General features: G+C 37.6%; 1 protein-coding gene across 50 annotated transcripts in view; it reads left to right on the plus strand.

The window, feature by feature from the left end:
- tjp1b (tight junction protein 1b) overlaps positions 1 to 16385 on the plus strand; it is a 200638-nt gene that overhangs the window by 122435 nt on the left and 61818 nt on the right. For all 50 annotated transcript variants that reach the window (XM_073943310.1, XM_073943313.1, XM_073943319.1 and 47 more), the window contains one exon: positions 15147 to 15203. In XM_073943310.1, the coding sequence (XP_073799411.1) occupies positions 15147 to 15203 (57 nt within the window). The remainder of the gene's footprint in view (positions 1 to 15146; positions 15204 to 16385) is intronic.

Consider the following 16385-nt stretch of genomic DNA (forward strand, 5'->3'; position numbering starts at 1 on the left):
GGATTTGCTCTCCGGTCATCTCGGCTGGATTTCCACCACCAGGACTGATTTCTCTGACGTGCTGCCACAAACACATCTGCCAGTGTTGCCGCTTGTGAAGCCGACTGTGGATCATGTTCTCGTACCCACACCTGTAGCTCTGGAGACAACATTCTCAAGTATTGTTCAAGAATGATCACTTCACCAACTTCTTCAATAGACTTACTTTTTGGCTGCATCCATTTCCCATACAGTTCTTTTAACCTCACATATAGTTCTTTAGGGCTTTCAAGGTGTTCTACTTCAAGAGACCGAAACCTCTGCCTGTAGGTTTCTCGACTGATGTCATATTTCCTTAATACTGCAGATTTAAGTTCATCATAATTCAAAGATTCATCAATATCCATGTGAACATAAGCAGCCCGGGCCTTACCCGTCAGAAGGGGAATCAGATGAAATACCCACTCCTCTTTTGGCCATCGGCAAACTGCTGCCATTCTCTCAAAAGTAATTAGGAAATGCTCAACATCATCACCATCAGACAACTTTTCCAATTTAGGCTCTTTGAGTGGGCACTGACCTGTATCACGGGCTTCAGCTCCCTCTCTCCGACAGGTACTTGACTGAGATAATGGCCTACTTGGACCAGCACCCTCATCCGGGTGATCCAAATCATCATGAGATGTTACCAATGTATTTGGAACAGGAGTTGTGCGGGCCTGCACCTCCAGCTGCAACAGGCCAAACTGATGATGGAGAGCTTTGAATCGGCGTTCCTGCTGGGCCAGCTCTGCCATCCTTTGTGCTTCCTGAGCCTCCATTTTTGCCATGTGAGCTCTAAACAAGCCTGTCAAGTCAGCTATTGTTGGTTCAGTGCATTCAGTCTCCACATCAAATTCTCTCACCTCCTGTAATTCTTCATCCCCCAGCTCTTGTGCAACTACATCCAGTTGCTCCACTGAAACAGCCTTTGGGGCTCCTCTTCGTCCTCCTCGGTTCATGGCCCAGAAAGTTCACCAAAGAAAAAAACTATGCCCCCTACTGGCAAATCCCACTTCTGACACCACTTGTGAGGGACCGAGCCAGCACGTACAGTAAGGGGCATACAAAAAAGAAGATTTTCAAAAATAATTATTTTTAATAAAGTCAAAAAGGTTCACAAAAAGTTCAAAAATAAATTAATTAAATAATTAAATCAATTGAAAGAACAAAAAACTAAACAAGGAAAACAAACTAAGTTCAAACCAAACAAATCATGTCTAAACCAAAAACAGAACTCCATGAAATGACAAGACAGACCACATTTATAGCACAGGGACTAGTCCACATTAAACAAGAAGGGGGAGACAAAAACATACAATTTACAAATACAATAAACTAAGCCAAACATCTAAATACAAATCTAAATATAAAGTTAAATAAATTATAAATAAGGCAAAACTAAATATAAATCTGAATAAACAAACATTGCAAATCATTATTGAACCTAAACTAAACATGAGCTCTCCCTCCAAGCCATTAAGCCAATGGTATCGGCAGGCGGAACCAAAAGACGGCATCTCGCGGCACGTCGGACCTTTACTTGGGCGGACCACACCCGGAAACTCTGTTCCTCGTCGGCACTGCAGCACGGTAACTTAAACTCAAAAGAAAACTAAATTAACAAAACATACAGTACAGATAACCGATTTTGTGTGCACCCAAAATAGTAATAAATGTACTGTGGAAAATAAAGAAAGGTAATGAGAAACTGAAAGTGTATGAGTCTTATTTAAATCAGATATGAATGAAACGAAAATGTATAAACACAATAACTGAACTGTGACCAATAAATAATCTTAAATGAATAAGTATAACGTGTGTGTGTGTGTGTGTGTGTGTATGCCTCACTCTCAATGTGTGGCCACCACACTGGCCATCACATATACCATTGTAAGACAAGGCTCAAAACTGCAGCCATTTTGGTTGCATATATTTGGGGGCATTTGTGCGACTGCATATAAAGATTGTTGTGCGACCGGTTTTTAGATTTTTTCTGAAAACATGCAGAATCGCTCTTCTCTGCTGCTGTATTTGTTCATATTAGCTCTTAATAACTCAAGGCTCTCTGCTGTCAGATGACAGAGCTCTTATGACAGCTGAAAATGCAAACAACTGAAGTTTGAGGAAGATGCAATGAAAAGTACACACGTTTGCAAACCCAACCAAAGTTACAAATAATGGCGTCAATAAGGGCGATGATTTTCGGAGAGATCTGAAAGTTGATCAGCTGTTTAATGGCCTGAATCTCAGTATGCTGCATTCACTGCGAGTTCAGCACAAATGACCGCTAAACGTAAACTCTAACACTGTAAACATCATTTTCAAAGAAGCTCTCCTTTTGTTAAGTTTAAAGTGAAACTGTAGCTCATGATCCATATTGCACTGGTGGTCATTGCATATTGTGTTGGCTGACCCACCTACACTGAGTGAGCGTTCGTTTTAACCGCTTGATGTAGGAATTAACAAGATTCTCGTCTCAAGGCGATGCAGTCGTGGAAATAAGCGATCTTGTTTCTCCCAGAAGATAGCAGATTTTCCTCTGATGACTCCTCTAACTGAAACTTTGAACAGTACTCTTGCACTACATCCAAATATTTGTGGGTGTCTCTTCCCATTTTCGGCTTTTTTCGCTGGTCCACTATTACCCGCATCACTACTACCCACTTTTCGGCACTCTACGAACTAGGAATAAATTTAGTTATACAAACACCTTTTAATAGATCTAGCTCCTATTTTAAAGCAGAACTTAACTAGCACAACAGAAGTTATATATACTGCATACTTTATGCAGCAGTGGCACAATCTTGTAAGGTGTTAAAAGAAAGACACATACAGAAACTGTTTGCAACATTTACCTGCCCCCTTGTGGCCCCTAATGTTGTCTAATTACAATAAGTTTTAAGTAAATGCATTTAATATCAGGAGTAAACAGGGCCAAATTGTCTTGGGCTAATGAGGAACTTCCTAGCAACCTTCATCAACACCTTACCAACAAATTGTGAAAGTACTAAAAGAAATCTTGCCCGTCCAATTGAAACGGTTTGCAACCACTCACAGCACAGATGATTTCAATAGCGGTTATTGTTAACATGACAGGCCGAAAATGTAAAAATGTGCTTGTCTAAATCATTAATTATTAGCTTAGCATCACCCATATCTTTTTTCCCGATTAATTTTGCCTGGAAGTTAGTAGAAGAATATTGATTAAAGAATGATTGGTGCAAGACACACTAGTCAATTAGAAAATGAGAGAACTCTTTCTCAGCGGATCGCTTCATCATTTCTGCTCTCAAGGCCAATTAGCTCAAGTAGCTACAGTGCTACAAATCTCAACATACACAAACACAACCTCAGAATGCTGCTTCATCAAGGAAAAAATTCCCTCTCTTTCTGTTGTAAAATGGGCCAGCTAAAGCAGAGTTGTCATGCTTAGTCATAGAGTTTGTTGTGTGGATGTTTCTTCGAATATTGGTTGCTAGAAAACCAAAGATAAATAAAAGATATTAATCCAAAGTGGCGCTCTTCTTTGTTCAGTAAAAGTTAGAAACAGACATGCTGTAGTGTATTAAAATCTCTCTAAAAAGCTTTTTCACTTATCCGAAAGTTCAGAAGAAACCATGAACTAAGATTTACTGTCAACTGGAATCAAGCGGCCCCTCTGTTGGTCTTTCGGCTGGCCGATGAAAACCACCTATAAATTCTGACGAAATGGTGCAGGGTATGTTGCATCAGCGTTTTTACGGCACCGATCAGCCTAAAGATGGGCATAAATCCTTGCAACCCGGCTTTTGCTTTGCACAGTGCAAACCTTTCCCCCACTGAGCTTTTTAGCCCGGTGTTCTGCACACTTTTGTTTATGAATATTTAACATTGTCTGAAGGATGATATTGTGTTTCCCCTTAAGCGGGATTTCCGAAGCTGTGTGTTTAAAATAACTCCATGTATTTTCTTTGCAGCTCATTAATTTTTGAAGCTGTCTATGTTAAGACAACAAACTGTTTGTACCCCCTCGTGATGCTGTGTTATTCCTGTGTTAGTTTCTTTCCGTACACTCCCGCTCTGGAGCCGGCTGGCAGCATGCCTAGACTGACAGGAGGAACTGAAGGATGAGTAATGTTGTGGTTAACAGGATGAATCCAAAGCTCTGTTCCAAAGCCGAGTGCGCAACTTTGCTGTCTGCTGCCTACACAGCTAGCTAACTTCTAAGGTAGCATGCTAACCTTGTAAGGGTGCAGTTTGGAGCACTGCTAGCTCATGTGAGATTGGATTCACCATGTAGATTAGGGCTGCACGATTCTGGCAAAAATGTGAATCACGATTTTTTTTTTTTTTGCTTAAAATCAACGATTTCTCACGATTCTGTGACTGTAAAATAAAGATATATATGATTAGCTTATTATTATTATTGTTAAATCTCAAACATACGGTAAAACGACAATAATAGTTGTCAATGTTGAATTGGCTAGGCTACTACTATTGACCCTAATCTTTGGTGAAATAACCAGCCTTTTAGCAAAGCCTGATATTTTCTTGCATGTTTGATGCAGACTAAAGCAAACTGTGTGAGGGCTGTTTTACTTTCCTAAACATTCCCTCGCCAAATCTCGCCATGAGTGAGATGGAGAAAATGAAAGAATATTAGCACTGAGGAAAAATCAGATGCTTAAGACATGAAGTCCCCGGGTCTGTGACTTCATCGACTTTCGCTTTAAGATTTACAAAGCTAGCATTGCACCAGACCCCCTTAAGTGGTGTTGTTCGAAAGTGTAGAATCTATATTTTATGCACATATGCATCACTTTGGGTTTTATTCAACTGTACAAAACGTATTTACACTTAAATACACAGTATTTTGGATACCCGAGCTGGGTATTTTACATCGGTTCATTTTCATATTTTTCATATGACACATGTACAAGTTATAGCTCAAATGAAAGCTCTTGTCGGTGCTCATACAGTTCTAGCATTCTTTTTACTGAATTATATTCACATATCAAACAGTTGTCGAATGAGTCGCAGTGTTTCAATGGCGCAGAAGTGAAAACAATACATTTATGATCAATAAGCAGCCCCAGATAGCACAGACAGCTGTCATCTCTTACCTTATGCTGTGCGCTTCAGGGCGATTTCTCCTCTGTTTTTGAGGTGATGTGCATAAGTAATCCTTTTATTTGTTTAACATGGTCCAAACACAGTGAATTATGTTTGATCAAACAAAAGAATAGTGAAATATGAAAACAATGATCGGTCCCTGTGGCTTGTATAGCACCTTTCATCAGCTGGAATGCAATAACTTTTGCATAGATTATGGTGGAGACATTTTTCTTATTTCCTATGACTACAGACATGTGCAGGAACCACCAAACTTAATTACAGCAAACTAGACCACACAGAACCTAAAAGGTGCACTTTCAAATCTGAGTTTATAAAAAAAAATACAAACAGCGGCTTTTTTTATTTTAATTTTTTTGTGTTTATTATAACACAGACAACATATACAGATATTTTAATCACTTTCAATTATGTTTTATGAAAATTCAAAGGGTTTTCTTTAAAATGATACCAAATTTTTGCATTTACACCTCTGCATGTGGATTTGGAAAGCTTTTAAATTTGGGTAGGCAAAATCCAGGTGGTCAGTTATGTACAAAATAAGAAGATTTGAGGTGATGTTGAAAACAAGGTCCGTATTTATGCTTCTGCGCCAAAACACAAACTGGTCTGTTAAATAAAATATTAATATAAATAAGATTTATATTAATATTAAAATTCCAAATATTGCAATCGGTGCTATTCTAGTCACTACAGAGGAATGTACCGCCAAATTATCCAGCACATGTTTTACATGGCGGATACCCTTCCAGTTGCAACCCAGTGCTGTAAAACACCCATACACACCCCTTCACACACATGCACTACAGACAATTTAGTTTGTTCAATTCACCTGTAGTGCATGTGTTTGGACCGTGGGGGAAACCGGAGCACCCGAAGGAAACCCACACCAACACAGGGAGAACATGCAAACTCCACACAGACATGCCATTTGACCCAGCCAGGAGTTGAACCAGCGATCTTCTTGTTGTGAGGGAATTCCTAACAACTGAGCCATTGGCTGCCCTGACAAAAAAAAACAACAAAATACTATTATTGCTGTTCTTTTTTTTGTGAACTATCCCTTTAAATGCTCCTCAGGCTATGTAATGCTCTTTCTGGAAGACAAGCGAACAGCTCATGTGAATCATTTTTCAAGGACATTGTCTTACGATATTTGCATTGGTTGCATTGCCGTCCCCTGTTTGGTCTGTTGTTGGGAAGCCTTCTATGATTCAGGCTGCTGTTCCAGAGAGTGACTGTCTAATGCCCCGAACGGCAGATCTGACAGATCTCCAGTGGGCTTGTTTGAACGCAAGTGGCATTAGTTACAGAACACTTGGAATTGGCCATCTCTGTTGGACGCCCTGAACATTTTTTTTTAACATTCAACAAGGGAGAGAGAAATAGATTGTACAAGAGGCAGATGGAATTTCTAATCCACTTCCTTCCACGTGGTGTGATGAGCTTGTTAGGAGGGAATGAACGCAGTGATTCGGAGACTGAATCTGAGCTCACGACTGATAGAAAAGAGCTGCTGTGCTCACGAGGACACTGGTTGAGGTTCAGCTTACGTCATCTCTTGATCTGAGCTCCCTCTCTTTCTTGTAGACTGTAATTAAAGGTAGGAGCCAGTAAATACGTGTTTGCATTTTCCTAAATAGGTAGGCTTAAATCATTTTGAAAGATTAGTCTGGCTATTGGTTTAGCCTTTACTCATTTTCTCTTCTCATTTAGTTGCAGTGATGTGCTGCATTGCAGGGTCATGAATTAAACCATTGATTGCATTGCTTTAAAACATCACATAGTATGTACAGTATATAGTTTCATCATTTGTTTTTCTACAGTAAAAGTCTATTATGAGAATTTTTTAATGAGTTATTGGTTTGTTGAAAAATGACCTTTAATGCAGTGTGAATAACAGCTCTAAGTGAATGATAACATAATATTTAAAGCTGATATTGCACATTGTATGACGGTATAGGCTTGTGACATCCGAGTGAAACATTACAGTACATGCAGTAGGTTAGTTACAACAGACCGGGTTATTGGACCAATCACTGCAGATTAGCCTCACTCCAATGAGGGACGGTAGAAAAATTAATCGCTGAACGAATAATCATAAGGGAATCGTTGGGATAATTAGGTAAAATTAGCAGCAAAAAACGTGCGCATGACTGAGTAGGATAAACTTTTTATTCGAAAAGAAAATATGCGCATAAACTATGATGGAAACACTTTTACCAAACAAACTCCAGCATTAAATAAAGGTCATGTGATTTTGTTATAAGAGATCATGAGATGATAAAAACGTGTGCGAATGGTAAGGGTGTCATGATTTCGATTTTAAATCGAAATCGATCGAAATTCATGCTTCGTTTCGATTATTGAATCAAAAAATGGAATCCTCGATGCTGCCACGCCCCCATTGCACGTCAGCTTGGCTTACCAAGCGGGAAAAAATACGCTTGTTGAAGTGCTTGTTGAACTGCAGACGCAGGAGACCCGTCGACAGAACTTAAACCCTCTCATCTTTCAATGAAGTCGCCGGTGTGGACATATTTCAAATTTCCAGTGAGTTATGTTGACAACGAATCACGAATCTTGCGGAAAAAGTGATTGACAGGTGGTAATTATGTGTGTAACTTCTCTTTATTCATTTACTGTGTGATGTGGTTATGGGTAAAACAAAGACCATGCAGGTCAGGTAGTTTAAACTGTAGGCTACAAATAGTAAATTCGTTATGAATGAATTATTCATAATTAATTCATCGCCACCTATGACGACAATGCCATCGTCCATCGCAATGTTTCATATTAGACATCGTAGGATGCCAAATTGGTCGACATCGCCCAACCCCAATATGTATACCAAATTATTCCACCAGCAGCATGTCTAACATGGCAGGGCATCTCCGCAGGCACCACAAAAACATAATTTATCTGTTACACCGACAAATGTATGACAAACTACTCTCCCATCTTCATTTGGAATCAAATTTTCAGGTAACTCAACACAAAGGCAATTACAAGCGTGGTAGGAGTACTTATAGCCGCGGACATGCGACTATATTCATTGGTAGAAAACTCGGTTAAAAAAAAAATGTTTTAGGCATTTAATTAGCGTGCTAGAACCGCGCTACGAAATCCCAAGTAGAACGCATCTCCCAGCTATGGTGATACCCTCCATGTACAATAATGTAAAGGAGAAAGTTTTTGAAGGGTCTTCGCAATGCACATTTAGTAGCCTTGACTACAGATTGCTGGACCTTCAGAGCAACACAGAGCTTCATGACTGTCACAGTGCACAGATATTATCATATTGCATAAACGTCTTATAATGCTATGGCTTTTTTCTTTTTTAAATCGAAAATCGAATCAAACCATGACTTTAGAATCAAAAATGTAATCGAATCGAGGGTTTGGAGGATCGTGACACCCTTATGCCTAGTTCACACTAGAGGATTTTAAGCCTGATTTGAGCCCGGTTTGGAAGTTAACGAGCTTGCTGACAGATCGGGCTGTGATCTGCGGGTGCACGGCGCTCGCCGCTCTTTATGTGTGAACTACTGAACAACGCATCAACGAGGCTCGCTGACGCGTCGCCGACACCTCGCAGACGGAAATCCAACATTTAGCATGCTAAATATTCCAGAGCAGTCCGCCGACTCAACCCCACGTGTGGTCAGATGTAGTGACGAGCTGCAGCCAATGACAGAGCATATCAGCATGAGCTGAATGCCTGTGTGTTCAGGAGCTCAGCAGAAACATCTGTGATTGGTCAGAATGGGCATCGGCGCACTCGCTTCATTCTGCGTTAGCACAGACATGAGAGTAGGATATATTAACATATGGAACTAGAATTCTGTAACTATTAGAATTACCATACTGCTCATTCTGACCGTTCTCATATAAAACGCCATACTGTCACAACATATTTACATTCAAAGCTATTATTGAGATATTAAAATTAAGCTTTATGTCTGGCATCATATTTAATGACACCATTACCCTAAAAATATCATCTTTTTTTGGTAATACAGCCTATAAATATGTAGTTAAGATACTAAAACACTTAAAGGTCTTTGCTTTCATTTTCACTTTCAAACAGGAGCTATTTAACAGCACAGAATATGCTGTTTTGAAAGATATCTGAAGTAAATTGATGTTTTTGCCATCAGAAAGTTTTGTTTATGTTAGCAGGAAGTTGCTTGGCAAGAAAATGCACACATATTTAAAGTCACAGTGAAAAGTATCAGACATGCATGCAGTCATTTTAACCAATATGGTAATTTAAGGCAGAAATGCTCAGTTCTTTACTGTTTTGTAATAAAAAAAAAAACAATGTCAGAAAGAAATACACTGATAGTTAGAAAACGGCAGGATGTTATAAATATGTTAGTTTTATTTCAAATAGTTATAAAATTACAAAAATTAAAAACTCTCTGTGTATCTATCCACTGGAACCTTGCAGATGAGTGATTAATCCGCTGATGAATCAGCTGATTTGACGATGTTTTTAAATGCTTTCTCCAAAGCTTGAAACGCTGTCAGTGATGTCATCAGCACACAAGCAGCCAATAGTGTTCAGCTTTTTCTGACGACTCCTACCTCAAAATTTCATTGGCTGTGGTTTGGTAGCTTGAATGAGCTGATGGGGAATGAGATGTTGTCAGATCATGTAGTGTGTGACCCCCCTCTTGTGGATCATTCACAGAGTGTTGCGTAGTGTGAACACCACAGAGATTAAAAGACACAAAGTCAAGTCATGTAGTGTGAACGGCACAGCGATCTGCTGATGTTTAAAATCCTGTAGTGTGAACTAGGCTTTAGCGAATGGGCTATCCAGCAGGATGAGCACACTGTAAAACATCTGAAATGTTGTTTTTGTCATTCTAAAACGTCTTAACCTAATCTCACTATTAGTGTTATTATATTCTTAATGACCTCCAGAATCAAGACGTCTGTGCTCCGCGTCTCACGCATTCAAACACCAACACATGCTTGTCAGGATTGTCTTCTGAGGTGCAATAATTTATTAAATGATGAAAAGATTCACGCAGCTTCTCCTACCGCAGCAAGTTACGTTTTTACTGTTGATATTTGGCGGCAGATAATCAGGAAGTGATTACTTTGTTTGCTTTGACTTGTTGGATGGAAACGCTGCTTTATTTGCACTTCTTTTATGCGATAATCCAGTTTCGATTGGAAACATAGCTACTGACTATTAGCGCACAAGTATAAACACAGCGATAATGCATGCGAGGCATGTGAGGTACCACAATCACTCAACACAGAATATAAGTCAGATTTAAGACTAACAATTTGCTCTTGTAAAACGTTGTAAATGGAGATTTCATGGGGATAGTAACAAATCTCTATCTAAATATCAGTTATCCGTAATAACAGTTATCATGCTAAGCTAAATCTTTCTAAGAGAAATTGTAGTTTTACGTTTATTCCCATTTGAGCACTTGAATGTCTAGGTGGCATTGGATCTACAGCGTTTAAGGTCAGTTGATGCCATTGCTTTTCGTATAACCTTATCTAGCTTCCATTTCCATTTGACACCTCAGTAAGAGGCCAGCACGACTGTCCCTCTGAGAGTAGCTGTGTCTTTAACAAGCGTTTGGAAAGATGCAGGATATGTTAATAGACGCAATCGATCGGAGCAGCTCCTCATTGCCATGCAGGGCACAGGTGAAGGGTTGAGCTTGCAGTAATTGTCCCGTAGGTCAGCACATTTCCCACAACGCACTGCCCTCGTATTCCCTCTCCTCCCTCTCATCCCTCCCTCTTACTTCTGTCTCAGCATCTGCGCTGGGTTTTAGTTTAATTCACAGTCCGTCAGTCATGTTTCATTATGCCATAATTGTCAAATTGTCTGTTTGCTGACGTTATAAGAGGAGAAACGTCAGATCTTTCTGTTGATGTTGTATTTTATCCTGCATTTGTGGAGGCTGCAGATATATACCATGTAGAGTAGGGATGCAACAATACAGTTAGCTCATGGTTCAATACATACCTCGGTTTTTTTTAACACTGTTCGATTCTCATGGCTTGACACGTGTGTTTTTTTTTTTTATTCAATAGGCAATAGGAACAGTAAGAGGTTAAGGAGAAAAGAATAAAAACGATTTATTGCTATATTCATTTTGTTTTACTTAAAAGTCAAGAAAAGTACACTAGTTCCTAGTGTATTGTATAAAAAAGTAACAGTAAAATCTCACAGCTGCTGGTAACCCATGTACAAACTGGGGAACACATACAATCCTACACTTTGAAAATAAACACACATGTGAAGTTAATAAATTAATTCATCTCAGTTGACACAGATCTTTCCTGAACGCATGAAAAAGTGAAAAATAAGTAGATACAATAATATTGTCTTGAAATTGTCCTATGTATAAATAATGCCAGTTTTTCAATTTCATTCGTTTTGACATACAGTTGAAGTCAGAATTATTAGCCCCTTTTTGAATTTTCTTTCTTTTTAAAATATTTCCCAAATGATGTTTAACGGAGCAAGTAAATTTCCATAGTATGTCTGATAATATTTTTCCTTCTGGAGAAAGTCTTTTTTTGTTTTATTTTAGCTAGAATAAAAGCAGTTTTTAATTTTTTCAACACCATTTTAAGGTCAAAACTATTAGCCCCTTGAGTCTGCAGAACAAGCCATCATTATACAATAACTTGCCTAATTACCCTAACCTGCCTAGTTAACCTAATTAACCTAGTTAAGCCTTTAAATGTCACTTTAAGCTGTATAGAAGTGTCTTGAAAAATATCTAGTCAAATATTATTTACTGCCATCATGGCAAAGATAAAATAAATCAGTTATTAGAGATGAGTTATTAAAACTTAGAAATGTGTTGAAAAAAATCTTCTCTCCATTAAACAGAAATTTGGGAAAAAAATAAACAGGGTGGCTCATAATTCAGGGGAGGCTAATAATTCTGACTTCAACTGTGTAAGTGAAATAATTGTAATTAGCAGTTTAACAAGTTGGGTTAAAGATGAAAAGGGTTCTTTTAAGTATCCAAACAACATTTGTTTAGTGCAGATTTTATTTTGTTTTCTACATTACAATATTTCCTGCTTAATTATGTTGTTTCAGAGCAGAGTAAAAGCTGACCATCACGACTGAAATGCTGTCAGCCACATTTAGAACTAGAATTGTTTGATGACATATTAAAACAATCACAGAGCAGCTCCAAGATACAAATTCATGATAATTATCAATCTTTCAAAAGATTTGTCAACAATAATAAAATAAAAATACCATATCATCACTTACTATTTTGTGTTTCCATAAGCACACATCAAAACAAGTTTGTTTATTCTGTAGTAGTGTAGATTAGTAAGATTATGGAATATAGAAAACCTGGCTGCGTCCGAAACTGCATACTTTCATACTATATAGTACGCTAAAATCAGTATGCGAGCCGAGTAGTGTGTCCGAATTCATAGAATTCGAAAATCAGTATGCGAGAAGTATCCGGATGACTTACTACTTCCGGCGAGATTCTGAAGTGCGCATCCCATGCACGCTGCGCTATCCCATAATGCCCAGCGAGAGAATTCATGAATGGAAGTAAAGCGACGCAACTGAAGCAGGTAGGTCATGTGACCATGACGAAATAGCGGATGTAGTACATCCGAATTCCATTCATACTTTTCACATTCATACTTCGTACTTTTCTAACGGGTAGCACGTTTAAATTCAAATGCAGTACCTACTGTAGGTGGTTTCGGATGCAGCCCATGACTTTTAAAAATCAGTGTTGAATTGTCAACCAATGTATTTTAAATTATTTTTGGCCAGACCTAATGTACTTTAATAATATCTTTTATTTTCCCAATTTAATTTTGTATTTCTATTTATTTATTTAACAATAAAAAAGGGGTGCTTCTATTTTACATTAATACTTTGGTTGCTGTAAGTAGAATTACAATAAGCAAACACTTGAACTGGCTTTCACATGTAAATTTAATAATACATCTTGTCTCTAACCCAAGTATATATCCTCACTCTCTGCAAGAGTTTACTAATGAGTCTCTCCCGTCGACAGACTTCATTTGGTCAGATTAGCCTGCTAGTCCAACCAAATCTACTTAATCTTGTGAATTCACCAGTGCTTTATAAAACGCGGTTGAGATTAAAGGGATCAGACGGCGGTCGAGTTACAGCCGTTTCTTAGCCTTGGCAAGACCCGCAAACCATAACTCTTGCTGTCAGAATGAAGTAGAACTGTTTAACTAGCTGTGCGCTAACAAGATGTAGCGAGAAGGGAATCGCTGTGAAGTTATTATCTGTAAGGTCAAAGGTATTAGACGGATGGACTGAGACTTGATCTGGGAGCTGGTGAAGATGTGACACAGGAACGTCATTCATCCTCCGTCTCTCACGGTGAGGTCAAAAGGCAATCGCTCAGGCTTCACACTGAAGGCCATCAGGCTCTCATCGCAGTTTCTAGAAAAACCCTCTGCTTTTGAGAGACCAGAGCTGTATGTTGTAATGTGGATTCTGTAAATGCTGTTCTCGTCATGCATGAAGTTATTAATAGGGTTATATGCACAGAGACTATTCGTTTCAACTAAGCCATTATAAACTCACCACGTTTGAGATCTGGTTTATTTAAAGCCAGTGATCTTCACTGTCTGATTAAGATGCGATGTAAAGTTTGAGCATCACATTTAGTCATTTAGTATAATTAAATGCAACTAACAGCATCCAGAGCTGTTTGTTGTAATGTGGATTTTATAAATGCTGCTCTTGTGCACTGAAAAGGCTAACAGTCAAAATCACTAAATGAATTAAGTTAGTTTACCTTATAATTGTTTACGAGGTTAGTTTGACTCAATGAAAAAGAGTTATGGTAACACTTACTATAATCACTACACACTATGAATCATTTATTAAGCATTAGCATCTCGTTAATTCATTATTTAAGTATCAACTCTGCATTAATAAGTGTTAGATTTTTGCTGTTTATTCTGATGAATTGCTTGCCCAAAGTGCACAGACACATTATTAAACCACCCCTGAGCACTTTTTGTTCGCTTTTTAACATAAAAAAAAATAATAATTATATATATATATATATATATATATATATATATATATATATATATATATATATATATATATATATATATATATTATTATTATTTTTTTATTTACATTTTCTATTTATTTTTAATTATTATTTTGTATTATTATTATTATTTGATTTTACCATATATTTATCCGTTTTACGTTTTGCTGTTTTAATTGTTTGTTTGATTCCTAAAATTCCAATGTTTATGAGTTTGTATTTTATTAACCCTTTGTTTTGTAACAAGGTAAATACATGTATTTTTGAAAATGTTTTAAATATTTTTAAAAAATAATAATAATTACTATAAGTAATAAAAAAATAATTTCCCCTTCCCCCTATATTTTGTTTTGAAATTCAAACAAAATCCAATAATATATTTGGAAGAAAAAAGTAATTAAACATAAACCTAAACACAATTCTATAAATCTTTACAGTTAGTTTGTCATTTTATTTAGATTTTTTTATTTAGTTTTATTTAAGGTAATAAAAGCTGAGACCTGGGTGAATGTAGAGGAGCATGCACACACACACACACACAGCTGGTGTTGTTGTTGTGACACTGTGTCGAGCCTCTGTTCACAGTCACTGCATTGCAGAAGCCATGGAGAACAACATGAATAAGCCCCTAGCATGAGCTTTCAGCACCTCTGCCGTTTCCTCGTCTGTTTAGCATTACATCATTTGCGAATCTCCGCTTGAGAACGTGTGGGAAGTTCGTTTACACTCTGGAGGATTTTCCGAACGCATTTTAAGTGCTGAAACTCTTTCATTTGTGAATGTGTGCGCAAGCTCGCTTGATTTTAATGAATGCTTCTGCATCCTTCAGGCCGTGTGGGAATGTAACCAATTAAAGCTGTTGATGTTAATCTAACGATTTGTGTGTTTCTCTATTAATCTCTTTCCTTCTTTCTGTGTGTTTTTTCTTCAATGCAGAGTGCAGCAATGGATGAGACGGTAATATGGGAACAGCACACTGTAACTCTACACAGGGTGAGAATTTCACTTTTTTTTTCCGATCTCTGTTATTTTTGTGTGTTTGGAGTCCCAGAGCAGATCCTTCTCACACTTTCGGTGTGATCTGTGAAATATATATTTAGGAAATTGCCTAATTTTTCTCTCTCTTGGGTTTCACTTGCTGTTAAAAACATCTTAAGTAGGGCTGCACTATATTGAAAAATTCAGACATTGCAATATTTTATTTTACTACGATTTTTATTGCAATATGAATGCAGTTTTGGCAGATGACTTGAAGAGCTTTATTTGGAATAAAATCATTAACTTTGATTCGAATAATCTTTAAGAGGAGTGAATCAACAAAGTTGCAGGAATAATTAAATAAGATGGAGCAAAGAGAAAAGTGAATTAAGTAGAGAGATACGGTTCAGAACACGCATGACCTGCGGGTTAATACTTTTTTTTTTTACTTGTAGATTAATACTACATTTTTAACATTTGCAGCGATCACTTCTCACGTCATTAAAAGATCAGTATCACAACACCCAAGCAATGTAAATTATAAGCAATTTGCATATGTTTATTAATCCTTTGAATCGCTGCGTTCAAATCTGTGTTTGAAATATGCAAAAATCAAGGAAGAGATTCAGCCTTCAGTTTACAAACAGTTAAATAACACAGAATTACTGAGATAACAGTTAATAGTTTGGATAAAACCCACTGATGTTTACTGTAAAGATTAAATTACAGTCATATGCATTTCAGTGTTTCCTCTAGGATTTTTTCCAGCTGTGGCGGCAGACCTTTTACACAAATCTACCAACTACTTATGGCATTATTTCAATGACAAATGGAGAAATGGCGTGAGCGCAGTATCACAAGTCGAGATCGCATTTATGCAATATAAGCATGCAAATCGTACGCCGATTTCCTCGTGCACAAAACCTCTTGCAAAAATGTACGCTGCACAAGCGCAGATCTTCTTGTGCGCTCTAAAATAAACGCTGCTGAAATGCGATTTAGTGCGTTTATGTAGTGAGTATGTCTCCAGCATTTATTAGATTGGTTGGAATATTTATAAATGTCTCCAGTAGACCTACAGAGCGGCATTAATGCATCTTGAGGTAAAGTGAAACGGCTATCAACTTCAATTCTAAGCAGAATCACAGACCTTTATCTGTAAATAAATTTAAATTATGGAAACTGTTCACCCTAACT

Source organism: Danio rerio, chromosome 25 (genome assembly GCF_049306965.1).
Source record: "Danio rerio strain Tuebingen ecotype United States chromosome 25, GRCz12tu, whole genome shotgun sequence".
In the NCBI taxonomy this organism is placed as follows: Eukaryota; Metazoa; Chordata; class Actinopteri; order Cypriniformes; family Danionidae; genus Danio; species Danio rerio.